At 54.3% G+C, this 27,505-nt stretch overlaps 3 protein-coding genes across 5 annotated transcripts in view; 1 reads left to right on the forward strand and 2 right to left on the reverse strand.

Annotated features, from left to right (window-relative positions):
- On the forward strand, nt 1-23,989 carry RSPH9 (radial spoke head component 9). Of its 2 annotated transcripts, none has more exons than XM_034990472.1 (5): nt 1-635; nt 3,661-3,826; nt 5,833-5,962; nt 6,442-6,588; nt 23,318-23,989. In XM_034990472.1, exons 1-5 carry the CDS (start codon nt 409-411, stop codon nt 23,335-23,337), a joined length of 690 nt encoding a protein of 229 aa, XP_034846363.1. In that variant the 5' UTR covers nt 1-408; the 3' UTR covers nt 23,338-23,989. The 2 variants fall into 2 exon arrangements, with proteins under 2 accessions (XP_034846363.1, XP_034846362.1); XM_034990471.1 differs by lacking the exon at nt 23,318-23,989 and adding an exon at nt 13,174-13,525 and having other exon boundaries at nt 7-635.
- On the reverse strand, nt 9,691-13,102 carry LOC118000660. Its single transcript, XM_034990469.1, has one exon. It carries the CDS (start codon nt 11,348-11,350, stop codon nt 10,412-10,414), a length of 939 nt encoding a protein of 312 aa, XP_034846360.1. The 5' UTR covers nt 11,351-13,102; the 3' UTR covers nt 9,691-10,411.
- The window catches only part of MRPS18A (mitochondrial ribosomal protein S18A), a 15,867-nt gene continuing 2,131 nt past the window's right edge, over nt 13,770-27,505 (reverse strand). The window contains exons 2-6 of one of the 2 annotated variants that reach the window (XM_034990473.1): nt 22,449-22,480; nt 19,944-20,051; nt 17,454-17,577; nt 17,143-17,212; nt 13,770-14,170 (exon numbers count right to left, since the gene is read on the reverse strand). In XM_034990473.1, coding sequence (XP_034846364.1) covers nt 14,026-14,170; nt 17,143-17,212; nt 17,454-17,577; nt 19,944-20,051; nt 22,449-22,480 — 479 coding nt within the window. In that variant the 3' untranslated portion in view covers nt 13,770-14,025. The remainder of the gene's footprint in view (nt 14,171-17,142; nt 17,213-17,453; nt 17,578-19,943; nt 20,052-22,448; nt 22,481-27,505) is intronic. The other variant, XM_034990474.1, reaches the window with a different exon arrangement.

Consider the following 27,505-nt stretch of genomic DNA (forward strand, 5'->3'; position numbering starts at 1 on the left):
CTGTTGGGTTATTTTTCTTCCCAAGCCCTCATTGCATATACGGTGAGGACTCAATTTTTCAACTCTTGGAAAGGCTCAGAAAAGGCAAAAATATCCATGGAACTGGGGACCTTCAATCCCACACGGTAGGCTACCTATGTTAGGGGAAACCACGCCGTTACCGTGACAGCAGAACACGTGCGGTCCCCAACGCGGGAAGGACCGAGGACAGGAGCCAGTGTGTGCCCTGACTTGGGGAAGGAAGGGCTGTGTCGGGAGCAGGGCGGGCCTGAGGTTCCGGGAGGGCGGGGCCGGGGGCGGCCGGGTGGGTGGAATCCTTCCTGCCCGACGGAAGGGCAGAGCTTTAGGTCTCCATGGAGACAGCTTCTCCAGGCAACCTGGCGGGCGTTGATCAGAGCCGTGGGCGCAATGGACGCGGAGAGCCTCCTGCTGTCGCTGGAGCTGGCGTCCGGCAGCGGGCAGGGCCTCAGCCCCGACCGTCGGGCCTCGCTGCTCACCTCCCTTACGCTGGTGAAGCGCGACTACCGCTACGATCGGGTCCTCTTCTGGGGCCGCATCCTCGGCCTCGTCGCCGATTACTACATCGCGCAGGGCCTGAGTGAGGACCAGCTCGCACCACGCAAGACTCTCTACAGGTTGAGGCGACGCCCTAGCAGGCCGCGGCGGTCCCTGGCTCCTGAAGGGGGCGCCACCGGGCGGCCGGGAAGGGGTGGGCGTGGTAGGACTCGAAAGGGGTGGGGCCGACGGGCTCCGGGCGGCGGGTGGACAGGGTCTGGGGAGACCCAATTGGAGAAGGGCCCAGGGGGCGGGGCCGGGGACGCAACTAAGCTGGTGAGGATTAAGGGGCCGGGACCTGAGAACATCGCGGAGCAGGGGCGGGGGAAGAGAAATTTGGACGTAGGTGGGCTTATAATACAGGCAGGGTCAAGAACGGAGGCGGAGCAAGGTGAAAGGTCCCGAAGAATGGGGACCTGGAGTAGACGCCGGGTGCAGGCCTGGCATTCTGAAGAGCACAGCTTGGAGAAGGGTCAGAAGCCCTAAAGGTGCTGTTTGGAAGCGGGTCCAGAAGTATCTTCGGTGGAGGAGTTGGCTCACAAAAGGAGGCGCTCTAGGAAGTAGAGAACGAATGCAGAAAGGGAGAGGAGGGATTTAGAACTGGGGGAAATTCCCCAGACGCTACCTTCCCTGCAAGGCCACCCCGCCTCTTTCTTGACTACCCCCAGCGACGTCGGGAAGCTCACCACCTTACAAAACAAGCCATTCGAGCCGCAGGGAGTTGGAGACTTCATTTATCTGTCCATGCATCAATCCAACATTGATTGGAGGCATTCTTTGTAGACTTGGGGTTACAAAGATGGCTAAGACTCACCTGTCTCCAGGTTATTCACATCCTAGGAAGGAAGACCGATATGTAACCCAGCAATTAAAGCAAAGTGTTAATCCCAGGATAGAGGGGTATGCAAAGGGGGACCGAGGGGGGCCTTCTAGAGAGCAATGAAATAAAAATTGCTAAGAGAGATCTGAAAGTTGATCCGGAGTTCCCCAGGAAGGTGTGGGGGAAAGGCATGCCAGTTAGAGGGAAGAGTTCTGCAAACTTGGCTGGAGTGGGCTTGGAGTGTTTGGGAGAACTGCAGGTAGGTAAACCTGACAATGGCAGGCCAGGGTGTTACGTAGACTGGATGGAGAGTCTGGGGATTTGTTCAGGGGCTATGGAGAGCTGGAGAGCCATTCAGGGGCCTTAAGCAAGAAGAGCCTGCTCAGGCCAGCCTGAAGTGGGTGAGCATCCAGGAGACTGTTGCAGTGTCCAAATGAAGGAGACTGCAAGGGAGAGGTAGCTGAGGGACTGTAGGTCAGGGGATGGGTTGGAAAGATATAAGTGGTGGCACTGGCCAGACTTGGGCCTGAATGGGAGAGGTGGAGAAGCTAAGGCGGCTGGGTTAGTCCTAGTGCCACTCACTGGAACAGAATTCAGGAAGCCTCATTGAACTTGGTATGAGGTGACTCTGGGGGGCGGGGCAGGGTCATAAGGAGGCATATTAAAGTACAAACCCAGAGTCCAGACAAAACATCTGGACTGAAGATAGAGATTTGGGACTCATTTTATTCCATAAGTTTTTATTTCTTCAGCACCTACGATGTGCCAGGCATTGATCCAGGCACGAGGAATTCAGTGGTAAATGAGACAAAGTCCTTGTCTTCATGGAGTCTGTATTATAGTGTGTGGGGGTGGGGGGGAGGGGAGACAATAAATAAACACAAAGATCGCAGATCTAGAGAATACAGGATGCGGTACTGTTTTAAATAGGATGGTCAGAGATAGTCTCTCTGATAAGGTAACATATGTGAAGAGACCTGAAGCAACTGAGTGAGCTCTGTGTTCATCTGAGGGAAGAGAATTCCAGGCAAGTGCAAAGGCCCTGAGGCAGATGTGTACTTAGTGTTGGTCGAAACCCTTAGAGTCTAGTGTGGCTGGAGAGGAGGGAACATTATAGGACATGAGGTCAGAGAGGTAAGGGACCAGAGGGCTTTGTGGGGCATTGCAAGGACTTGGCTCAATGGGAAGTCTTTGGAAGCTTCTACACAGAGACATGATCTGGCAGCTGGGTGGGAACTAGACTGAAAGGGGAGCAGGTATGGATTTGGGGAGACCAGTTAGGAGGTTACCGTTGTATCTAGGTAAGAGTAGATAGGGGCTTGGACCAGCAGGGGGCAGTGGAGGTGGTGAGAGGTGGTTGGGTTCTGGATACCAACTAGGCAGTAGCTAGGGCCTTGGGAGTCAGGTGGGCCAGCCTGCAGAGAGAAAAGAGGGGTGAGAATAGATCCCTGGGAATGCTTAGGGCAGTGGAGGAGAGAGAAGGGAGATGCATTTGTTGGTTTTTAGGTCCTGAGGATGTCCTCCTAAGCAGTTTTGTGGGGTGGCAGGGGCAGAACTGACCGTGTAATGGGCAGAGTGAAGGTGAGGGGAAGAAAGGCTTCCACGGGGCCAGTTGTTCTGAGATTATTGTTTAGAACTGGAGGAGAGGAGTGAGGGACGGGAAAAGACTATTTTCTAGCAGGGCATGCCTTTCAGGGCTGTTGTTTTAGAAAGCTGAGAAGTTTTGATGTTGAGAAAGGAGCCCGTGGAGAGTTCTAGAAGGGTGGAAAGGTGAGCAGGCCTACCCCAACAGGCTGAGTGGGTTAGAGAGGAGTGGGGGGATGCCCTCTCCTGGCAGGAGTGGGGAAGAAGGGACTGGGCTGGTCAGTGCTGGAGACCTCAGAGGACAGGTCCTGGAGCCTGGGACCGGCTTTCCTGAGAAATGGGGGAATGTGGCCATGCTGTTGGCTCAGTAGGCAGGCGGAGCATGAATTTGGGGCCTACCAAAACAGAAGCGCTTTTAATTGAGGAAAGTTCAGCTTCTAGAAGCTCATCAGGAATTTCACAGTGCAGTTATCTAGGAAAAAGCTTTTTGGAATTTTGGTATTTACAAAGCTTTTGTGACCTTGACTTTTTATGAAATAAATTTGAATTTGCCTCACACACGGGGGTAGGGTGCACCATAGGCACTTAGGCCTTGGAAGGGGAGAGGTGTGACTCCCAACATTTTTCTTGGGCTTCATCCTCAAGAGAAGGGGTGGTGGCAGGAAGCCTGGAAACCAGGATCATGGGGATGTCATTGGCAGCCTGAACTGCATGGAGTGGAGCCTCTTGCCCCCGGCCACGGAGGATATGGTGCTGCAGACGTCTGTGGTGAAGGGCCGCTTCATGGGGGACCCCTCGCATGAATATGAACACACCGAGCTGCAGAAGATGAGTGAGGGTGAAAAGGTCTTTGAAGAAGAAGTAGTGGTGAGTGAAGACGAGAGCAGGAGGACAGAGAGAGCCTGGGCCATCCAAAGCCCAGCCCAATAGAAATTACGGGGACAATAGCATAAAGCCACACAGCTCCTGTGTGACAGGGTGGAGAGTGGACGGGCCGCTCTGTCGGGAGCCTGGCTCTGGGCAGGGGCTGGGGGAGGGGGTCTGTGTTGTGCTATGGGGTAATGGGATGTGCACAGGCTCTTGTATCTATCAGTTTTTATTTTACTGGATAATATATCCACATGATTTGCAATTTGAAGGCACAAAGAGGAATTTAGCAAAGTGCCCCTCTCATCCCTGTCTGCCAGTCCCCCAGGTCCTCTTTTTGGGGGACATTAACGTAACCCATTTTGCACGTGTGTGCATGCCCACGTCTTGCTACGCAAAGTGCTGTCTGGATCAGAAGCATCACCACGGCCTGGGAGTTAGAAATGCACACTCTCCAGCTGGTATCGGGATCGGAATTTTTAACATAGTCCCAGGGGATTCGAATACACATTAAAGTTTCAGAAGCTCTACTCCCAGAGATATTTGATGCAAATACAAGCCTCAGCAAATACCTGACCTCTACATAGTCTCTTTTGATCTTAAGACAAAACAAATGGCAGACGTTACGCACACAGTTCTGCATCTTGCTTTTCTCACCTAATATGTTTTGGAGCTCTTTCTATGTCAGTACTCTAAAGAGCCTCCCCTATTGTTTTTACTGTGTGTGAATATCCCACAGTCGGACCAGTGTCTTCGTCGTGGAAATGCATGACGTCTCCGAGTTGTAGCTCTGACAGGTAGTGCCACACCAAATGACCTTGTATGTGGTGTCACTTCCAACGTGTGTATGCTCTCTGAAGTTTCAGTTCCTAGAAATGGAACTGCTGGGTCAAAAAATACGGAGTGCAAATTTTGAAACTAGACAAACCTGGAGTTCAAAGCACAGCCTGTGCCCTTGAACCTGGGTGAGGCCAAAAGTCTCAGTCGAGGCCTATGATGCCTCAACTTCCGTCCCCACCCCTCTCCCCCACCCCACCTGACAAACTCGACCTCCCTGAGGTGTATTTTCTCAAACAATGGGATAATTATATCTACTTCATAATCTTGTACAGGTTAAATGAAGCAACCTATGTGAAGGCCCTGGGCTAGGCATGTGTAAAGCATTCGTTTCCATCTAATGTGTAAAAATTCCAGTGGGCAGCTCCTGGGAAATAGGTGGCGGAGTGACTCTCAGGGCCTCTGGTGACACGTTTTCCCTGTCAAGTGCTGCTTTTCTCTAGACATTGCTGCGAAGTCCTTTTATTCAGGGTTGCCCTTGATATTGATTGTAACCAATTTCATCCGCGTGAAAATGTTATAATATGGGGTGGTGCTTGAGAGGTGTTAAGTCAAAGCATAGGATCTGAAACTATATGAACTGAGACTCTTATTTTAAATATATGCACAGAAAAGAGAATAGAAGGAAGTATGCCAATATGTTATTAGTGATTATCTTTAGGAGGTGGATGATGAATGGTTTTAATTCTTTGTGGAGTATATTATAAACTATTTCTATATTACCTAAATATTCTACAGTGATCAGGATTGCGTTTATATTTTAAAAAGGCAAAATAAGCAACATTTACATATGATGATAGGATGGTATGTTTCTGGAAGAGTACATAAAAAACCATTAACAGTGGTTGCCTCCGATGAGGGCAGTTGGAGGGTCAGGGATGGGGTGAGAGAGACTGCTATTTTTTTTTTTTTTTTGTAGTTTTAAATATTGCACCATCAGTATATATTACCAGTTTAAAAGAGAGAGGAATGAAGGAAGAGAAGGAAGGGAGGGAGTGAGAGAGGGAATCTTGAGAGGAGGAAAGGCGAGGGCTTGCCCAACGTGATTTTCCATGGTCTTGGCATCTACGTGGTGGTGATCCAGGTCAGGTGGTCATGCAGAGGGCCCTTGCACCAGGGGTGAGTGGGCACAGCACTCTTGCAGGTTGGCTTGTCTCCTGTCTCCTCAGGTCCAGATCAAGGAAGAGACCCGCTTGGTGTCTGTCATTGACCAGATTGACAAGGCTGTGGCAGTCATCCCCCGAGGAGCCCTTTTTAAGACCCCTTTTGGACCTACCCACGTCAATCGGACCTTTGAAGGTGAGGTCTCCAGGGCCCCTCTCAAGGGCAGGAGGGCATCTCTTCCCAAGCATAGTCAGACACATTTCTGGGAGTCCTGGGGAACCGGTCCCACTTCCTCAGAGAAAGACCAGCTGTGGCCATATCACTTGGGAGGATGTGCTCCATGGCCTGGCATTGGTGGGTTGGCATGGGCTGCCCAGTCACTGGACCCTGACTCTTTTCTGCCTGAGGGTAGGAGAGCATTTGGCCATCTGGGTCCCAGGGCTTGGCCATCTGGGCTCCCTGCCTTTCCCACCTTCTTCCTCTTTGGTGTCTTCTCATTGCAGGGTCTGGAGCAAGGCTGGGCTGACAAAACACAACTCCTTTTTCTCCCTTTAGTTCTGTCAGTATCTGACTGAGTCCTTTGCAGGCCTCTCCATGTGGTCCTCATGCAGGGAGAAAGGGAGGCTGTGGGGTTTGGGCACGACCATCCCTTCCTACCTACCACCTCTTTTTAGGACTGTCCTTATCTGAAGCCAAGAAGCTTAGTTCCTACTTCCACTTCAGGGAGCCTGTTGAGCTGAAGAACAAGACCTTGCTTGAGAAGGCTGACCTGGACCCCTCCCTGGACTTCATGGACTCCTTAGAGCATGACATCCCCAAAGGTAATAGCCTACCTATGACTTGGAGGACATTGGATCTGCCTCCAGGTCAGAGCAGTGGGTCATGCCACCTGCCATTCTCCTCTGAGATTGGAACCAAGGGCCCGAGTGGGAACTGGTGGTTCACTGGGGTTCTCTGAGGGTGGGGGCTTCCCCAGGGCCCAATCCAGGGCTCAGCTCATAATAAACAGTTGGTACATGTCTTCAGACAAAAGGAGGCACTGTCTTCCATGTGATTCCACACACAGGAAGTCTCTCAGTGCCTCTCTTGATTTCCATACCAGTCTTGAAGGAGGCAGGCTGGGGATCCTCTCCCAAACATCGCTGAAAACATCCCTGCAAATACTAGCCACACGTCTATCCTAACTGTCAGTTTTGGGGATAGATCCAGTGCTCGGCACGTAGCCGGTGCTCGGGGAGTGGGTGCTGAGCGACGGAAGGGCAAACCACCTGCTAAGGAAATGAGTTCTGTACATTTGCTTCCCGCTATGTGCATGGTAGGTTTTAATCTTAAAACGTGCAGCCTCAGAGGTCTTTCAGGGCCCAGCCGGCCCAGGCACACCCCCAGCAGTTGGGGGGTGGGGTCCCAGGGACCCCATTTTCTTCCCCCGAGCTGTGCCATAGAGAAGTGTGTGTCCTGGGAAGACGCTCTTGCTTGGAGGCTGTCTGCCAGAACAGGTGCCAGGCTCTGGGCAAGTGGGGCCGAGGCCCTGGGTGCTGACACAGCACCCTGCCTCGTTCCCTCCCCACGTTTGGGGTTTCTGAGCACTGCAGGGACCCGCTATGGATGCCGGCCGTGCTAATGAGGATAATGACAGGAATGGCGACTCCTGAGAGTGATGGCCCTGCTTGCTGTGCACAGGGCGCTGTGCTCAGCCCCCTCCATGCCTTATCTCACGTTCCCCCTCACAGCCACCCTGGGGGTGCTACTGTTTCATCCCTGTTTTACAGGTGAGGAAGCAGGCTCGGACAGTGAAACCAAGGACAGACACAGTGAGCCTTAGTCTCCAGGGCTCTGGCATGAACTGTGGTGTCAGGTAGATGAGTGTTTCCTTTTCAGTGGACAGTGGGGACGGCAGGACAATCTTTGCCCCCACCATGAGGGGGACCACTTCTGGGGAGCATGTGCACTCCCAGCCAGGGGGAGGGGATGGGATGGCGGAGGCAGGGACTCTGGCATCAGACGGCCTTGGCTGGGATCCCAAATCTGCCACTCGCTAGCTGTGTGATCCCAGGGCAGGCCCCCCACTTTCCTTGTGCCTCCATTCCCTCATTCCTAAAAGGGAATAATGGTATTTTTCACCTCATTGGGCTGTTCTGAGAATGGAATGGGTTAATGGATATACAAGATGTTTCTAGCAGGGCCTACCACATAGTAAGGACTCAAATGAAAATTAGTCATTATTACTAGTGTTATTTTTAGTGGCAAAAAGGCCTTAGAGGGGAGTCAGAGCAGGCCAAGAGGACCGAGGAAGCCAAGGGGTAGGAGGCCTACAGCAAGGTGGTGGGAACTGTGACAATAAGGTGCACAGAAGGACGGAATGGGGCCAGGTAGGGATCTGGAGGCCATTTCATGGCTCCTGCAGTGCCCCAGGGGCCAGGCAATGGTCCCAAGCGGCTAAGGGCTGCCAGCAAGGAATGGCCACTCTGGCCTCTGCCACATGGGGGTCCCAAGTCAAACCTCCCTGAGCATAGCACGGGCCTCCTGGACCTGCAGGGGAGATAAAGAAGGTTGGTAGGGGCTGGGGCACTTCTCCCCCACAAGACACGCTTTCCAGACTCCCGTTATCTCCCCCAACTCTGTGCTCCCAGCCTGGCCGGAAGCCAGAGTGGCCTGCACATCCCTGGTGGATACAGGAAGCCAGCAACACTGTGGTGGTGGGACATAGCACCAGGGTCTGAGGGGCGGGCTGAGAAAAGTCCTCTTCATACTGCTAATCTGGGGGCTGTAGCCCTGCTCTGCTGAATCTGGGCATGGCTGGAAAGCCCTGCTCCAGGGCTCACCTGCAGCCGGATGCTCCAGGGTCCAGGGATGCTGCACTCCCTCCGCAGTGCTGGCTGACTAGGGGACTGACCCAAGAGTGCCTCCTTCCCTTTGGAGCTTCATCCTCTGCGGTGGGAGCAGGGAGGGGTGTGCTAGGGCCTTTGCAGCCAAGACCAAAGCCAGCTAGATGGGGTGTGGGGACCCAGCAAAGTCTACCTAAGGGAACCCCAGCAACCCTGTCTGCCCTTTCATTTTGGATAAAGGGGACACAGGAGGTAGCTGTCTCTCCCTGCAGGTGGGGTTGTAAGCTATGGAAATTTGGGAGATGTTCCTAAAGGATGCTGGGGCCACCCTGATGTGTCTAGTCGGCAAGTGAATTCATCAGGAGGTAAGAACCTGGGCCTGGGAGCTAGGTGAGCTGCAGTGGCCTGAGGCCCTAGACATCCTGCCCATACGGCGGGCCTCAGGGCTGAAGGATCAACTGATGGTTCAGTCTGCCCTGGCGTATGGCTTTGCCTTCAGTGCTGGAGACTTCGTGGCTGAGGGCTCCTGGCATCTGTGTGTGTGGGCCTGAGGGGGGATGCTCCTGGCCTCACCTTGGGGAACATGACAGCTTCTGGGCCTCCAGCTCCCTGCCTCCCAGAGCCACTATCAGAAAACCTCCAGGCAGTCAGGCCCAGCTTTTCCTCATGATGACCTGGTTGGGGCTGTGGTGTTGGGGGGTGGTGGTGGAAGTGTGGGTGGTCCAGGGAAGAGCGCACACTCAGATTTTGCTTCCGGACTCCCTTCCTTACCTGCCAGTGAAGGAGCAGAAAGAGCTGCTGGGAGGCTGCCTGCAAGGCAGACAGCAGCCTCAATGGGCCTGGCTGCGAAGTAGGGCCAAAATCCCAGGGAAGGGTTCCCTGGGACACCAGCACTGGCTGGAGGAGTGGAATTTGACAGTCGTTTTCTGCCCGGGTAGGATAATTGTTTCCTTTCTGGGACAGAGGCAATTGTTCAGGGGGACTTTGGGTCACCTGTTAGCAGGGATGGTTTAGGTTGGGCCTGCCCCGGGGACTCCTGTTCTCTGTGTGCGTGGAGGTAGGCCAACTCAGCAGCTTGTTCCTGGACCAGCCATGGTTGCAGACAGGATGGGGAGGGATGTTGCCTACTACCACCAATGCCTTCCTGAGCCATCCTGCCTTGCCCTGGGGTCTGCAGAGTTTTGTGGGAGTGGGTAGCTGTGGGGGCAGAACCATCATCCTGGTGGACGAAGGGCCAGCCAGGAGTTCTCTGAGCCTGTCTGCAGTCAGCTGAGGCAGATGGAGCACCAGGTCGGGCCAGATTTCTAGGCAGCACTCCGTTCAGTGCTCCTCAGCAGATGGCCACTGAGCAGGTACTGCGTGCCAGGCAGCAGGATGCCCTCGCCCACCAGACACTGCCCTTGCCTCACAGAGGTTTGGGAAGATCACATGAAACAGGATGGGAAGTGGAAATGTGAAATAGAAGGTGCCTCACGAACAAGGTCACTGGTGTCCTGGGAAGCAGAGCCGGGTGTGGGGGGCTGGAGGGCAGAGGCTCTCTCCTTACTCCACTCAGGGGCTGGAGCCCACGGATCTCAGGAACCGCCGGCCCCCGGGGCTGCGCGGCTGCCGCATTCCGGACCCAGGCAGCAATGCCCAGTTCAGGCAGCAGAGGGCAGCATGGGGCCTGCCTGCCGGCCTGGTGAGGAGGAGGCGGGCGACGGGGGAGTCAGGAACACTGGAAACAGGAAGGGAACACCGTGGCAGATCAGCTTTCTCTTGGGGGTGTGTGCAGGTGGCTCCTCCCACCCAGGCCCTTGGAAGCCTGGCTGACAGGTGCTTAGCCTTCTGGACCAGGAGGCCCGGCCTTGCCCATCGAGTAGGGCACTCTTCCATCAGGGGATTTGACCATAACTTGTGGCCCTGGTGGGGGGAGGGGGGAGTGACCACCCTGAGAGAAGTGACCGATGGCCATTTCTGTGTGTGTGACCAGTTGTGTGGGGCTGGTCTGAAGACAAAGTGTAAAATCATCTGCTGTGGCTGGAGAGCCCCGACCCCCAGTCTGGCCCACTCTCTCCCTCAAACGCCATCTCAGAGCTTTGTTGCGTTTCTTCCAGGAGGGCACGCGAATGTAATCATGATGCGCATGCCTGCCTGAAGCTAGCCTGAGGCTTCCACTAGCCCTATGAGACCCCTGGGGCCCACGCAACCCAGGAGGACTTCCTGACAAGAGGCTCCATCCCTGATTTACCTGCTTGCCCCCCACCACATCCTCAAAACACAGCTCGTTAAGAGAAGAGTGGCTGCCAGAGGGCAGGAGGGAAGTTTTGGGGAGACTTAGGAGAGACCAAGGCCACAGGAGGCTGCTTCCCCTGGAGTCTGAGAGGAGGCGGTGGCAGTGGCTGGGCCCGGCCTTTCCAGCAATTGCAATACAAGTGGGTGAAGGTGACAGTGAGTGCCGGGCTCTCCAGGTAGACGCTACGTGACTCCTGGCACGTTGAAGGTCTGTGCGCGTGTGTGTGTTTCCTGGGCGACCAGCTGAGCCAGGGACAAGGAGAGGAGGACAGGAGTGTGACAGGAATGCGAGGGAGGGAGGGAGGCAGTGCTGCTGGCTGGCCGGCCCCTCACATGCCACTTCCATCCGCCGCCAGCACCCTTCAGCCTGCTTGGCGCGCCCCCTTGCCCCGGTGGGGGTACTGCATTTCTCTGGCATCCCTGCCAGCTCCCCCTTGCTCTCGGTGGGGGCTGGGGGGGCCCTGCTCAGTCTGGGCCCCTTCATCTACTGGAGGCAGGAGGTAGGAGGTGGCCAAGGTTGTGCGAGGGAAGGTCAGCCCTCGCCAGGGTGTGCCAAGGTGCTGGTGACTGTGAACTTGAGAGTGAGGCCTCCAGGGTTTCGTTTCTTTCAGGGCATTTGGGCCCAGGCAGGTTGTAAGCTGCCCTCCTGGGTGGGCAGAGGGAAGTGAGGCAGAGCCTGACCTGCTTTCAGTTCAAGAGAGCTGTGTGGCTGTGGGCTCCGAGGGCAGGGACTGTCCCCAGATGATGCTCTGGGCACTGGTGGGAGTGACTGGATGGTGGGGGGGGGGTTGGGAACGTACCTTCCTGGGGTCTGTTCTTCTGGCCAAAAGCTGAATGCCATGCACTGGGGACACTTTGTTCTGTCACACCCTCACTCCCATTCCCCCCAGGCAATCTGTTTTCTGTAACGAGCGACTGGGAAAGCAGCAGGCTAGGGCCTCTAGAACTCTGAGGGCAGGTCTGGGAGGTGGAGGACCTCAGGTGCTCAGAGAGGAAAGTTGTAGGAGCCAGGGGAAACACTACCCTCTTCTCTGGCCAGGAAAGGGCCCCCTCTTCCCAGTGTCCCAGCCAGAGCTCTGGTAACCCAGGGGCCCTCTTCTCTCTCGATGCCATCTGGCCGGCACTGTGTGGGCCTGGGAGCGGGATGAAGGCCACACTGTGGCTTCCACTGCACCTTCTCCCGAACAGGTGGTGGTGGCACTTGGTGCCGGCTGACCTACATGCACCTGGAAAGCTCTGGCTTTGACCCGGGCAGGTGGTGGCACCCTGAGCAGGACTGAGCTGCTATGGGGCCCCAGGGCGCCTAGGGGTCAGGTCTCTCAGATGCAGGGTGGCCCCTGATGGGTGGGGACAGAGCCGTGAGGCTGTTGGGTGTGGAGTGACCAGGGTGGGCCATGGCGGGAGGAGGCCTGTGGGAAGCTGGGGTGGTGGGAGCCAAGCAGCCGGGCTGAGCTGGCAGCGGATGAAGGCCTCGGCACATCACTGGCTGTTCCAACACCAAAACCTTCAAAGCCTTTGCCTTTCTGGCAGGGCCTGGAGCAGAGCTGCGGCTGGGCTGGGGAGAGGCCTCAGTGCGCAGGGGAATAGAAGCTCCAGATCTGCATCCAGAGGCGATTTTCCCAGGCTCCTTCCTCCCACACAGGGTCTCCCTCCCTTGGTTCTGGAGCCGGATCAGGCCCTTCCCGCCAAGTCCTCATGGCTGCACAACTCAGCCCCAGGCTGGGCTGCTCCTGTCTGGGGAGCAAAAATCCAGGGCAGAACCCAGCATGGACAAAGGCTCATTAGCTGCAGCCCAAGTCCCCTCCTGCCAAGCATGGCTCCCAGTCCACCGGCTGCCAGGTCGGGCTATTGAGTTGGGAGGCCTGAAACAGCTCAACTTCTGTGCGCCCCTGGTCAGGTCTAATCCATCTCAGAGCAGAGGCTTCTGGGACTGGGGACGAGAGAGTAAAGGGGCAAGAAGGGCAAACTGCGTCAGGACTGCAGGTCACCAATGACGGGCTGCCCCTCGTATTGAGTGGGGAAGCCTGGAGAGAGCCTCTCCTAGCCGGGCCCCATCTCTCCGGCCTGTGGACTCCCGCTTCCTCCCCCATTCAACCTTTAACTAGCCTTGCTGACAGGAACAAAATGAAGCGGGGTGGGCTTCACCTCTTTTCATTTCCTTTGCCCTCCCTCTGGAAGTGGTTTTAATGAGCAGTGAAACGGCTAAAAGGCAATCAGGAGGAGTAAAGTGCCGGATAATTAAATTGTCTTCCCTTTCCCAGTGGAACCGTAGCACCCAGGCCTCCCCTCCTGTCCGCCTCCTCGCAGGGTCCTGGAGCATCCAGATGGAGAGGGGCAACGCCCTGGTGGTGCTGCGCAGCTTACTCTGGCCAGGCCTCACCTTCTTCCATGCTCCCCGCACCAAGAGCTGTGGCTCGATCTACGTGGGCACTGGCGAGAAGAACATAGACCTCCCCTTTATGCTGTAGCAGGGGCCGGCCAGGGGGAGTGTATTAGAGTCTAAATGTTACTTTCATAAATGGCTGTGAATTTGGTCTGTTTGTTCTGTCCCACTGCTTCTCCACACCTCTGACCCCGTCTGGTGTCCAGGCTCTGAGGACAGGCCGCTGTGCCAGAGGACCCAGCTCTAGAGCAAGCAGTGGAGGGCTGGAATGTGCTCATGAGGGAGATGATGGTGGGTGGAAGGGGCTGGGGGAGGCGGGGACAGCCAGGAGTCCTCGGAGGAAGCTGAAGAGCTGAGGGCTTGTCAACACAGGGCATGGGAACCCACTTGGCCTGGAAACTTCGTCTGGTGGCATTCATGTGGCCTATCACAAGAAATGAGTGACTCAGTGCTCAAGAACTGGCTAGAAATGGGCTCAGGCCCCCTGCACTTCCCAGGCAGCAAGCACACACCCAGCGGCAAGAGTCCATGAGCCTGGTTTATGACATTGGGGAGAAGTCCTGTTCCCCCGCACTGAACACGGCCCACGGCGGTCATGAGACCACCGCTGCTGCTCAGGGACCCAGCCATCTTCCCGGTGCTGTTGCCAGGCGGGCTGGGGACACTGAAGTCGGTCCCACCGCCTCTTGCACCTGCCGGAGGAGCTGGGCCGCCGTGGCGGGATGGGGCTGGAGTGCGGGCACTCTGGTCACGTTCTCCGGGAGCCCTGCTCCCAGTCAGTGATACAGCATCAGAGGCTTTCTTGAGTAGGAGACGTTGTCTTTCAGGAGGGGTGACCCCACGGCCATGCGCACTTTGTTCCAGCGGTGGCCTTTATTATAGATGGGCTTGACAGAGCGTGGAGACCAGCGCGTGAGGTACCTGTGGAGGGTAGGGAGGTGGCTGTGAGGGCTGGGGGGTGCATGCTGCAGCTGGGACAATGGGTCGCGTCTCCTCGGGCCAAAGCCGTTCACCAGTTTCCCTTCTCAAGGAGCAGGGGCTTTTCCTGGGAGCAATGGCTGAGTGTGCCGTAAACAGATGGGCTGGGCTCTTGCGGCCGCAAGCGTGTGTGGCCAGGGTCAGGCAGCCCAGGGCCACGCGCTCCCTTGATCTTTATGAGTTGTCAATGTTTGTGTGTATACTTGCTGGGGGAGGCGGAGGAAGAGGCTGCCCAGAAAGCAGATCATTCCTCTCTGGCCTCAGTCATGGGGAGAGGAGAGGCTGATGTAAGGCCTGGAGAGATCCTTCCCTCTTCCCCACTTGGCTCACTCTGTCACCCCAGCCTTCCAGGAGCTCCCCTGGGCGGCCATCACTGGTGTAGGGCCCCTGCCCCTCACCCTCATAATGGGAGCCAAGGGTGAGGGCCCGTGGTACAGACCTAGCCCAGGAAGGTTCCTGTAAGTAGGAGGGGGGTGGGGAAAGATGGCTGCCGCCCACAGTCCTTTGGCCTCCTTTGGGGATGGCCAGGGCCCTGACAGTTCCCGGAAAAGTGGCTCATGCCGGCTGGGACTGGGGTTTACTCCATCCAGAATGCAATTTGGATCCTGTCCAGAGAGGCCCACCCTTCGTCCTCAAAGCTCAGCTATGGCAAAGCCAGGCTCCTCTCCTGCCTCCATTCTAGGCTGGGGCTCAACCCAGCAGCCGCTAGAGACCCTCGCATGAGAGACTTTTTCATTTAAAAAATTAATCACCTTGGTTGAGAATTTTTAGATAAAACTAAAAAAAATGATTACTGATTTACATATTTCAACTGAGCTCCCCTTCCCTGGACCTTGGTTTCCTGCTCTTAGTCCTGAGCAAAGGGGAAAGGAGCAAAGGAGCTCTGCGAGGAAGTAAAAAGCTGTGGGAAGTGCTAGCCTACATTCCAAGTATGAGGTGGGCAGGGAGGGGGTGCTCTCCACGTGTACTGTGTCAATGCCCCCTAACAGGGAGGCCTCTGTGCGGTGGGTGGGGCCGACGGCTGGCTTCTCTATGGTGGTGCCGGGCTAACAGAAGCGTGAAGGTGAAGGTGAAGTGAGGGGAGCACCTGGCAGGCCCCTGAGCCAGCATCTCCCAGTTTTCAGAGGGGGTGGGGGAAGAAACAGAGAGCGGGAGCAGGCTCCCTAAAAGAAACGCGCAGTGGGATCAAAGACCCCGGGAGAGCCTGAGGCTGACCAGCTTGTCCAAAGCTGCTGCCCTCAGGCTGTTTTCCCCCTGCCCCGGAGAGAGCGGAGGGAAGCTGGGCTTCAGCTAGCCCTGGGCCTGATGGCTGTGCCACCCAAAACAGCCAGCTGGGGGGGGAGGGGGCGGTGGTTAGTGGCCTCCAGTTAGCTCTCGGGGCAACCCTCCAGCTCTAGGAAGAACCAAGGCTCCTTCATACCTCTCCTGAAGGGGCAGGGAAAGGAGGAAGTGTGGCTCCCTAGGGCCCAGCGGAGCCTGGGCCGGTCCACGGCAGCTCAAGGACCTCTGGATGGAATCATAAAGTCCCGTGATGCAAGAGAATCACACTCCTTCGTAGCCAGGACTCCCCCTCCCCCCTAGAGTGGCCTTTTGCAACCCAAGAGCCCCCACACATCATCAATCCTGTGTCACGTTAAAGGACACCGGATATATGGGAGGGAGCCTGGCCTTGCTTCAAAGGCCTGAGGGCAGGATGGATTATGTCCTTAGGCCTGCTGCTGTCTCTTTATAAGTCAGAAGGGAGGGTGGGCTCAACTTCCAATGGTCCAGAGCACAAGCGGGAAAGACAGGAAGAGGTTAATATGTCCTGCTCCCCCAGGTTGCTGGCAGATGGCCCAGCTAGCCATGTGGGAGGTTCAGGTGGAGATGGGCATGGGGCCAGGGTGCTGGCGAGGTGTCAGTGAAGACCCAGCTCTGGCCCTGCACCCCCAGTCCAGCCATCCGAAGCTGGACTTGCCTGGCCCCCCACCCTCCGTGCCTGCATTTTGTTGGGGATCAGCCTTGGAGGTTGGCTGCGGAGGCGCTGTCTTGCCCTGCTTCAGCCATCTTGGGTCCCCTAGAGAGAGCAGTTACAGTAGTAGCTGGACAGACCGAAGAGGGGAGGGGCCGTTGACAGGGCGAACAAGAAGACAAGACCAGAATCAATTTTATAGACCTGGATCTACTCTTGAGCAGGGGCTATTGCAGATCTGGGAGGACATGAGTGTGGTCTTGTTGGGGCCGGGCCGGGGGGACAGGGAGCTCACGGCAGGACGGCTGTTTGAGGGTGAGATGGGAATCTGCTCCTACACCAGAGGGGGCCCCCTGCTTTGGCTGGAAGGCAGACTGACTGATGCCAGGGTCTGGGGGCGTTCCTCCACTCTACAAAAGCCCAGGACCTCCCAGCCCGCTCCGGGGCAGCTGTGCAGATTAACCGCACGACCCTAGGGAGCGCTATGGAGGTTGAAGTTCTGCAGTGCGAGACGGGCACAGCTCTGTGCGGTGGCTCTACCCCAAAGAGCCCTCCCCTTTCTAAGGCCTCATTTTGCCCTTTAATAACCCCGTGCTGGGATACTGAAAAGTTTGTAGAAGTGCTCTGACATTCCCATAGCAACCCAGTATGATGTCATAAACCGGGGATTAGCACATTCTAATGCCCAACCGGCAGACCTTCTTACCCTTCGTGCCCCTGTGCCAAGTGCCCAGCCGGGAAGGGAAGAGGAGAGAGTCTGAGGCCAGCAGGGGAGACGCACAGAAGTGTGCACAGGATCCACCCAGCAGTGCTGGGACTGAAGGGGGTGGGTGCTCACGCGGGGAGGGATGGAACAGACAGCCAAGGGAGCACTCTAGCTTTCCTGGGCTGTGGGACGAGCTCCAGCCAGTGAGAGCTGAGGGCCTGCAGAATGCTCTGGGTGGCGATACCTGGCTTTGCTTACCGGTTGAGTTGGGGTTTGCTCTTCGGAACAAATCCTTCAGGAAGCTGAGGCCTGTGATTTGGGAAGAGACCTGAGTAGAGACAAGAGCACGTATGGGATGGTCTTGCAGCTCCCTCTGCAGCTCTCAGGGGTAGATGGAAAGCCCAAGGGGAGTGGGAGGCTGGCACTGGGGGGGTGAGTACAGCGAAGACTCTGGATGTTCCTATCTCTTCCAGGAGGGGCTGGACCAGGGGGCAGCCGGCAAGGGGTGGGATGGGGGGATGGCGCCTGTAGCCCTCTGCCCTCCTCTTCACCCCGAGAGGGCCTTCTACCTGCTCGGTGGGCCATCTTCACGCACTCCTCAATCTTACGGTGTTCTTCCTGGCACAGGCCTGTGATCCTTCGAGGCAGCATGCCTCCACAAGGCCGGAGGAACTGACTGAGCAGCAGAACATCCTAGGGGAAACGGAAAACTGCAGTCAGCCAGCCGGTGGGCGTCTGAAACGGGGCACCAGGGCCTCGTGGCTTACAGGGGAGGCCGTCCTACCCCAGCACCCCAAGGGGTTGATGTCTCCCTCGGGAACCAACCAGGGACCACACCCTCTACACAGAGCTTTTGCACACTGGTCTATTTTTGCCCTAACAAAACCTAAATCCCAAGTTGGTAAGATTTTCCAACCCCAAGGGCTCCCAGCATCTCCATGAGAATCTTTGAGAGATTACAGAACAGAAACTCTTCAAAAAGCGTTCATCTTTAGAGCACGGGCAGCATCTCTCCTGGTAATGAAAGGCCTGTTATTCCCCTTGGGCGAGGTAGGGGGCGTGTCATAGATTTCCACACAAGGGGGAAAAACCACTACGGTTTCTACCCCTATAGCCTACAGGCCAGAATCCACACAGACAGCCCCTCCACCTCTGCAGTTCCCCTGCAAGTGCAGGCAGTGTACGAGCTGGGGAGGAGAGGATCGGGGTGGTGAAGTTAAGAGCCACATCTTCTAAGCCCCCGTGGCCAGATGTGAATGGATTCTCCGGCTTCCTCTGGACCATCAGACTGCTTTGGACGAGTCGAGGGCACAAGGATAAACACAGCCAAAATCAAGCCAAGAGACCACTTCCCCTTCCAGCTTTCATAGGGTGGCTGAGGGGGTTAAACAAAAGCCACGGCTTCCCCAAGGAGAGGGGGGCCCCGCCCACCTTCGCAGTCCTGTCCCACAAACCGATCTGCTGCCCTGGCAGGCGCCTCGCTGTATAACCGCAGATTTGTTTTAATCACTGGACAGCTCCTGAGGGACCCGGGCCCCCAATTCCCACCCCTGTAATCTTTAGAATCTGGTGAAAAGAACTTGGATTGGATTATCCAGTACTAATAAACTGGGCCCGCAGCCCCAGCCCCCCACCGTAGGCTGCCAAGCAAGCTGACAGCTTTGTGCAGCTCAGGCTAACGGTGTCCTGAGTGGAAAGGGGTAAAAGGAAAACAACTGTAGCCTTTACCTCGGGGGGGATTGGATTTCGTCTGTTGGATAAACACAGCCAAGTCCATTTCCTGGAAATGGCTGGTAGAAGGAGTGCCCCATGGTGGTTAGGCAGGTGTGGACTTCACTTCCCCATCTTCAGCTGGGATTCTAAGTGGGGCCACGACCCCACCTAACTTCTATGTCACAAGAAGCTGTGAACACTGTCCTGTGGCCTATAGGTTTCCTATTAGTCCGGGCAGCCATGAGCAGACGGGCTGGGAGCAGAGTGAAAGGAGCACCCTCCTCCCCGCCTGGTGGCCCGGAGCCAAGGCTCCCAGCCCAGGAGATTAGTTGGGTCATTCTGTTCGGATCCCATGGGCATGTGGCCGCTCCTGCTCCCACCACCTGACCGGGACCTCTGCCTTTAGTCATCCCATTCCACAGAGCGGTACAGGGACAACTTGCAGGTCAAACTGGCCCAGAGCCTAATCACCTGAAACCTAAAAATAGGGTGCTTAATGTCACCAATAGAACCCTGAAGGACAAGTATGGATTTCTCTAGGTCTGCGTCCTTCCCCCAAGCCCACCCTGTTTCTAGCGAGGATGGAGAGCAGTCGTCAGGATAGTAGGCTCTGCCTGGGTTTTGTATCCCTGGAGTTTATAGCCTGGCTCTGATATTAGCTGGGTGATCTGAGGCAAGTTCATCAACTTTTCATGCCTCGAAGTTCCTCGTCTGGAAATCAAGGATGAAAACAGTACCTACTTCATAGGGATATTGTGAAAACCAAGTGAATGAGGGCCTGTAAATGCGTACCACAGTGCCTGACACAGAGCCTGCACTGTGGGGGTTCCCATTCTTAGTCACCATCAGCATCTTTCCGTGGAGAGAACAGAGAGAACAGGAGCTGGAGCAAACAGGAGTCTCTGTAGCTTCAGTATGGAGGGAGACAGTAATGTGTCCTCAGGTCACAGTGAGGACTCTCCAAATATACCCTCCTTATAAAAGGAGGAAAGCCAAATCCAGAGCCTGATTCCATCCATTGGGAACACACCCTGCAAGACGGGGTTACAGGGCCCTGGTGGTCTGAACTGCATGCAACCAGCGCCATGATCTGGATTAGTGACTCTCAACCCTGGCGGCACTGTCGAATCACCTGGGGAGCTTTACAAATGAATGATGGCCAGGCTCCATCCAGACCAAGAGCAGTCAGTGTCTGCGGGTGGGGCCCGAGGAGGATTTTAAAGCTCCCTGGGGCAGCCGGGGTTGAGATGCAGCAGTGGCTGGGGGGTGGGGAAGCCGCTGAAGTGAACCAGGGACTGCAACCTCCACGACATGCAGAGCCGGCGTCTGCGCGCAGCTCAGCTCACCTCATAGCCATACTTGTGCTTCAGGTTCCACCGGCAGATGGGGCACTGGCCAGAGGGGTTAGGGGGGTTTGGGCTTTCCTTGGGAGTCCCCGTTAACCGGCCTTCGATCTAGGAGGAAGAGAAAGACAGCCAGTGAGGGAGAGGGCATGTGGAGCCTCAGATCCTTGAGCAGTCCCCCAAATGGTGAGATGCCGGGGAGAGTTCATCTGTGGGGGCCTCTGTGGGAGTGGCTAATAGGTCTCTCCGCCTCCCCTGCGGCAGTGGTTCTGCAGCCATTGCATACTGGACCTCGGGGTGGCCACAGAGCCGTGACCTGGTGGCATGCAAGCGTCGTGGCAATTAGACAATGCTGGGGGCAAGAGGCAGTGGTTTGTTCTATCAGCTGAATGCTACCTTTCCTTCCTCAAAAACAAAACAAAACACCAGAACATTATCCTTCCCGCTCTGGAAAAAAGTAATACCTGCACAAGGTAGAAAGTTTCCAACGGTGCAGGGATACACAGTGAAAAGTCTCCCTCCCATCCCACATACCATGTCCTTCTCAGAGGAAACTGCCCTTTCCAGCTTCACGTGACAGAGGCCAGTCTATAGCAGTGGTTCCCAACCAGGCAGGATTTTGCCACCTCCCGCCTCCCCCCGGCAGACACTGGACGATGTCGGAGACATTTCTGACTGTCACGGCTGGGGGATGGGGTGCGCCGGGCATCCAGCAGGGAAGCTGCTAACCATGCTACCTCCCACGACAAAGCCCTAGCCAGCCCCAAAGGCCAGCAGCTTCGAGGCTGAGAGAGCCCACTCTACGCCCTTCCAAGCAGGTACCATGTGCATGCCTGCTTCCTTGCTCGCTTTTAGAAACACACATGGGAAGATATATCTGCCTGCCCTCCTCACTTTTATCATTTTGGATGCCACCTTTCAAATCCTGCTGAGGCCACGTGTGCAATGACCTCCGCCATTGCTCTGTATCCTGTGACACAGCCTTGGAATTACCAAGTGCAAGAAGCCAATGATCTGGGAGGCGGCTCTGATTACAAGAGGGGGAGTTTAGAAAGCCTTGCTGATTGAGGCCAGGGATTATGAGAGGGAAGTTGGGACAGGTCTGAGGCTTTGGGAGGGAAGTAATACTGTCTCCTGGGGGAGAAACTGGCAAAAGGGAAAGGGGGCTGTGCAGGGTCCTGCTACTTGACTTTCTGCCAAGGCCACCGCAGCCATGCCAGAAACGGAGAAGTGCACTAGGGAAAATGTGGAGGTGCACGCTGGGTCTTGGGAGGGGGTTACGGTGGGCCTGGCGGGGGACAGGGCTAACATTTATTGACTCCCCATTGCATGCCTGGCTCTGTGCTAATAACGGTTCAAACGTATCACCTCATTTCACCCCCAAGACCTCGTGAAGGAGGATTCATGATCTTATGTTATAGATGAAGAAAGTGAGACCCCAAAGAGTGAACAATGCCCGGTTAGCTGCAGCGATAGCTCTCCCTGGAGGCACGGATGGCCTTCCCTCCCCCAGTGGGTCTCACGGTGCCACGATGTCTCCATGTTCATTTTGCAAATAGCAGACTGACGCCTCACATGAGAAACACTCCATACTCAAAAGGCAGATATATTTTTCTCCACCAGCATGGAGTTCCTAGGGTGAATGCTTGTTTTGGCTTTGAATAAGGGAACCAAAAGAGGTGCCCAAAGGGGATGGGGGCCCCCTAAAAAGAACCGTTTTGAGGCTAAGCAGTGAAAAGGCTGAGGAGTATTCTGGGGAAGACTCAAAGAGGGAACCCTAAGGGCTCGTCCTGGGGTTAAGACTGCTTTGGGGGGAGGACCGAGCTTGGCTGGCTGCCAGAAGGGTTAAATCCCTGGTTGACATGGAAGTTACGGAGGCTTCTGGGAGCTCCGTGGAGTGGCTGAGATTTCCTGGAAGCATGGAAGGCCATGTGAAAACAACGTTGTCTTTCAGGGATTATAGGATAATCTAGGCCCCATGACTCCCCGAGGAAGGGAGGTGAGATGGGCCCAACAAGGGAAAGGGGGGAGTAGGTGGATGAAGAATCATTCTAGCTTTTTAACCAACAGACAAGCCAGGGTGCCAGCCAGTGAGCCCAGGGCCCAGAGAGTGTCACCTTTTAATGGCATCACTTAAGAAGTAGTTTGGTCCAGGCTCCCGGCCATGGGTCAACTTACTTGGGCTCTCTACTCTCACCACTGCCTTGGTTTCTCCTTTGGAAAACTGATTTATCCCCACCAAAGACCTCTGAGACCTTCCTTATCATACAAAAGGCCACTTTAATCAAACAACGGATGCCTCAGTCCAGGCGCGATGACTGTTCCTGATTCAACCACATGACAGCACACAGCTTGAAAAACGTTAGACTGTGGGATTTATGGTGACAGAGGGAGCTGCTCCTGATGCCAGGAGTCCAGTTTGGGTTGGCCTTCCTCCTCCCCCCTCTCTGCCCCCCGGCAGCTCCAAGAGTTACAGAGGTTGTAAGTGGCCAATTTGATGATACTTACTGTAGTCGTCTTCCCTTCTTGGATCTCCACCACTACAGAGATAAAGGGGAAAAATCAGGTCAGCCATTTAATAAGGAACAGGGAGTTTCAAATAACAGCTCAAATTCTACACATGCAGAAAATCGGAGCCTTCAGTCTGCACTCTCCCACGGTCCCCACCTGGGAAAGAAAGCGTGCGGGGTTCCTCTCCAAGTGCCAAGGCTCTATGCCCTCGAGGCTGGGTGGGGGCAAGCCTAGATGCCCAAGTAATACCATCTCTCTGGGATTAAGGGTCTCTACACTGTTTTTGTCTTTCTAAGCCAAGATTCATCTTGGTTCTAAACCAAGGGAATTGGCAAGATCCTGCCCTCCCGTGGCTAGCAATAATGACCTCAGAGTTAGGCTGGGTGGGAGTGGAAGCATCTAAAAGACCTTCAAAAGTACCCATTGCGTGTGTCCTTTCATGACGAGAATCACACAAACATGGCTTCTGACCCTGAAGAATGTGCAGTCTCTGATACAGGCTTGAACTAAGGCTGCTCCAGTGGCCCCAGGGCAGATAAGGAGTGAGAGCAGCTCACCCACAGAACCTGGCTCTCGGGGAGCCGTGCTAAAGCTCTAAGAGGCAGCTGTGTGAGTTAAATCCTCTGCCCTTCTGCACGCGGCTCGTGCAGGGTGCACTGTGCTACGCATGTACGTGGGAGCAGGTGGGGGCAGGGGTGGGGGAGAGGGGCCTGCAGACGCCGCCTGGGCTGAGTTCTCAGGAGAGCGCTGCAAGTGCAAACGGAGGGGGGCTCCCTCAGCGCTCTGCCCGGAGGAGAACTCAAGGGCAGGGCGGTAAGTCGCACACATCCCTCAGGCTGTATGTATTTCCTCGCTTATTTCACCAGGATACAGAATGACAACTTGAAGAATATTCCAAGGAAGAACCAAGCCAATGGCGCACGTTTGGCCAATATAATCAAACCAAGTTCTTGGAGCTTCCTTCCCCCTTGTTCTCCAGGGTCTTTAGAAAGAGAGGAGCCACTGCGGTTAGCGTGGGAACCAGCACGCAGCAGATGCTCAGTCAATGCGAGCTAGCACCAAGACCGTGAAACGGTCAGCACGGCCCCTTCTGACTGCTAATCACTGCTACACAAAACCTTGGTCTGCAGAGCTAGACTGCAAACTGTCTCCTTACGTACAAACACCATATCGAAACAGCAGCCGGGCTCCCACAAGTAGTTTTACTCAGCTTCAGCGAGGCAAGAAGTAGTGCAGCTTAGAAAGAGCCTAAGGTTCCGGGGGGCCTGGGTGGCTCAGTTGGTGGAGCGTCGGACTCTTGGTTTTGGCTCAGGTCATGATCTCGGGGTCGTGAGATCGAGCCCTGCGTCTGGCTCTATGCTCGGCGGGGAATCTGCTTGAGATTCTCTCTCTCCCTCTGCCCCTCCCCCTATGCTCTCTCTCTCTAAAAATAAATAAACAAATCTTAAAAAAAGAAAGAGCCTAAGATTCTTAATGTTAAGAATCTAGTGAAAGTTATGGACCTTTTCCTGGAAATATATTCATAAGCACACATACAATCAAACATGTGTACCTAAATGGTAATGCTGGTACCTAAATGGTAATGCTCTAGGTGGTGGCAGTACGTGATTTTTACTTTGTTCTTTATGCCTGCCTGGATTTTCTGAAGTTTTTAAAATAAACATGTACTGCTTCTGCAATAAAAAATAAACAGTAAAAAGAGAGAAAGAGAATGAATGTCTAAGAAAAAAGTGAGGCAACTCTAACCCAACCGGAGGCCCTTGGCAGCATCTGTGATCACTGAGCTCTGTGACCAACACCTAATTGGACACAGACTGCCTGGAATTGTCCCCCATTTGTTTTCTGCGCAAGGCCATTCATAAAGCCTCATTACTCCAAAACAACCAACCTGAGAGCCCCTCAGTGTTCCAACTCCAGATACACACAAAGAAGCCACGATGGCCAGAAAGGCCCTGAGGCTTTCTCCAGAACACTGTAGTTAACTAATCAATTCAAAGACAAACTAGTTTTCTCCCTGTAAAAGAAAATGCGTCACCCCACACACGGATCTACTTGTTCGGAACGCAGACCAGCCTAAACGGGATGTGGGTGAGACTCAGCCTGGTGCTCAGTTGGGAGGCCTGCACAGCTGCGGGGGGACAGTCACTGGAATATGTCAACCTACAGACGTGCAGGAGCAGAAGCAGGGCAGAGCCCCAGCTCAGCGGGGCTTCCAGGCACCCCGGAAAATTTGCAAAAAACCAACCTGGGAGAGGGATGGAAGGCAACCAAATCTAGGCGGCAACAGGTGAGGGGGAAGTTTCTAAGAATTCGGGGAGGAAACAAAAGGAGAGACACATTCCTGGTACCACTTGAGCCAGCAGGAGAAGAGGGCCTGAAACAAAAAGCGGATAAACATGTGGTTCCCCTCTCTGTGGAGGCACTTGGGTCCTAACCATGAGGTAAACAAATCTAACAAAACACACATCACTCCCGGCAAAGAACCAAACCCTGAAGTCATTCCATTGGCCCCTGGAAAAGAGATCAAAGCTTATGGCCACCTCCACTGTTTGCCAGCTCCCCACACGGCAACCCTGAGCCAGTGAATCATCTTACTATATGCCAGGGGGTAAGACAATAGGCAGATGCTTATCTACTACAGACAATTTGTCAAACCAGAAAGAATGACCTGAGAACTCTTACAAGATTGAGAGTGATCAGGGCGGTGTCTCAGTGCAGGGGCAGGAGGCCTGGGTGGAACCTCAAGAAGGCCCTAGATTTTAAGCCTCTGAAAACAGGAGATAGGAATCAAAATAGTTTTGCTTTCCAGTGTGCATACAAAAACAGGTCAAAACCAAACCAAACCAAACCTGAGATCCATTTTGTCCCTGGCCTCCTCACCACTCAAGATGGGGGTAACCATGAAAAACTGGACTAAGACATTTAGGTACTGACAGACAACTTGTTTAGAAAAAGGTGGAATCACCCTTGTGTTCTGAAATATGGCTATTATGATGTAAACTAAGGAAAAACACAAAACTGGAGTTTCTAAACTGGAGTTAGGGGCCAAATCTTCTAAGACTGGCACTTCTCTCATACACATCAAATAACCCGTCCCACATGAGACAACACATTTGCTGAGCCCCCAGGGAGTACAGCCCGGCCCCACCCACTGGGAGGGCTACAACAGAATAGGAAGACAGTCTTTACCCTAGAGGAGAAAAGGGAACGAAACCAAGTATGGGAACTTCAGTACAATAAAAGTCTACGCCTCGTAAAGAGGTCCTTTGAGTACTTCAATAAATACTCGCTTAGGATGGAGTCCAAGATAACTGAATTGTAACAGTCTAGAGCAAACAGTGCTGGGCTGAGATCGTAGTGAGCGCAGAAGGACCTCGAGGGCCACACAAACACACACACAGTGAAATGCAGCAGTACCAAGACCCAACTGTTTCGAGAAGGAGAAAGGCAGGACTCATGAATGATGTGGAGGGCGCTGCTATAGGAAGTGCCCAGAAACCAAGTCCTTCTTGGAAAGGATCCATGGAAACCAAGTACCAAGCAGAGAATGACAGAACAGAGTCACTGATGGCTAAAAGGCACCACTCACAAGTCTTGGCGGAGGACCAGAGAGTGGAGTGTGTGTTTGGGACATGTGGCTGCACTTCCGGCCGTTGACTACTTTTCTCAAACTCCTTCCCCACTTCCCTCTGTTCATCTTTAATTCTACTACTCAAGTTTTCTGATTCTCCAGTCATCTAACCGGTTCTTTCCCCTGGACCTCTGAGGGAATGTCCCTCTGCACTAGGCTTTTTCCACTAGCAGGTTCCTCTGGACTATGTCCCTTGAAGTCTTTGAAGTCCCCAACTCACACACTCCCCTCTCAAAGCTTTTAGCTACAGGGCTGCCCATCCTGCCAGGTGCGTCCTTGTCTGAAATGCTAGGTCCTCCAGAAAGCCCCTCAGCCAACTGGAAGAGATGAAGAAAATTCCCTTCAGCCTTTACTCATTTCAACACGCTCTGCACTAGTTTCCGATAGATGTGCCCTGTTAATTCAGAGTCACATGTGTTTTTGTTTTAAATACATTTCCTTCCCAAGAGTGAGAAGGCAGGAATGAGCTCTAACACAATCTTTCCCATAGAAAGCACTACACCGTCTTCAGCAAGTTAAATGATGAAAGCTTTCAGGTGGGAGAACCACAGGGCAGCTCTCCCATGGCGTACCATGGCAGTCTTGGTGGTGGAGAGGGAGGAGTGCTGGTTCTACTTCCAATGCCACCACTTACTAGCTGGGTGATCCGGGGCAGCTACTGAACTCCTCTGGGCCAGATTTCTTCAGTAATTTGTCAGTAATATCTGCCTTTAAAGACTGTTGAGAAGACGGAATACATGTATGTGGAAAACCTAGCACAGTGCTTGCAGCAGGCACAGACTAAACCCCAATTTCCATTTTTGTCTTCCTTCACTTTTGTTCCTTCCACTATCCTTCTTGCTTTTGTGTGTCCCTCTTATCAAACTTTCAACCAGGCTTTCTCAATAGCAGCACAACTGACGTTTCAGGCCAGGTGGTCCTTTGTTTGGGGGCGGGGGGGGGGGGGGACGTCCTGGGCACTGTAAGATGTTGAGCAGCATCCCTGGCCTCTACCCACCAGATGCCAGGAGTACCAGTTGTGACAACCAAAAATGCTTCTAGACATTGCCAGATGTTCCCGGGGGACAAAACTGCCCCCCAACTGAGAACCATTGCTTTAGCCTGAGAGTCTCTACAGGCAAGAGCATGGAATGCTGGGTGCTCATAAACTCTGACTAAAATTAAGTAATGCTATTTGATACTCTTGAATATTTTCAGCAAACATCCAGTTTCCTGCCCACAACTTTAAATTCTGTGTGTACAATATTGTTTGGGTGTCAAATATACCAGCCGGGACCGGGCAGTCAAAATTAACTACATATTTAATATTTTACACCTTACACATAGAAGGTAGTATATCAAGACAAAGTTTTTTCATTTAAAGGCTTTGAAGACAGGTGGTTCTCAAGCAGAATAAAGAATACAGTACTGCCTTCATGTAAGA

Source organism: Mirounga leonina, unplaced genomic scaffold (genome assembly GCF_011800145.1).
Source record: "Mirounga leonina isolate KUSES-001 unplaced genomic scaffold, KU_Mleo_1.0 Mir_53, whole genome shotgun sequence".
NCBI lineage: Eukaryota > Metazoa > Chordata > Mammalia > Carnivora > Phocidae > Mirounga > Mirounga leonina.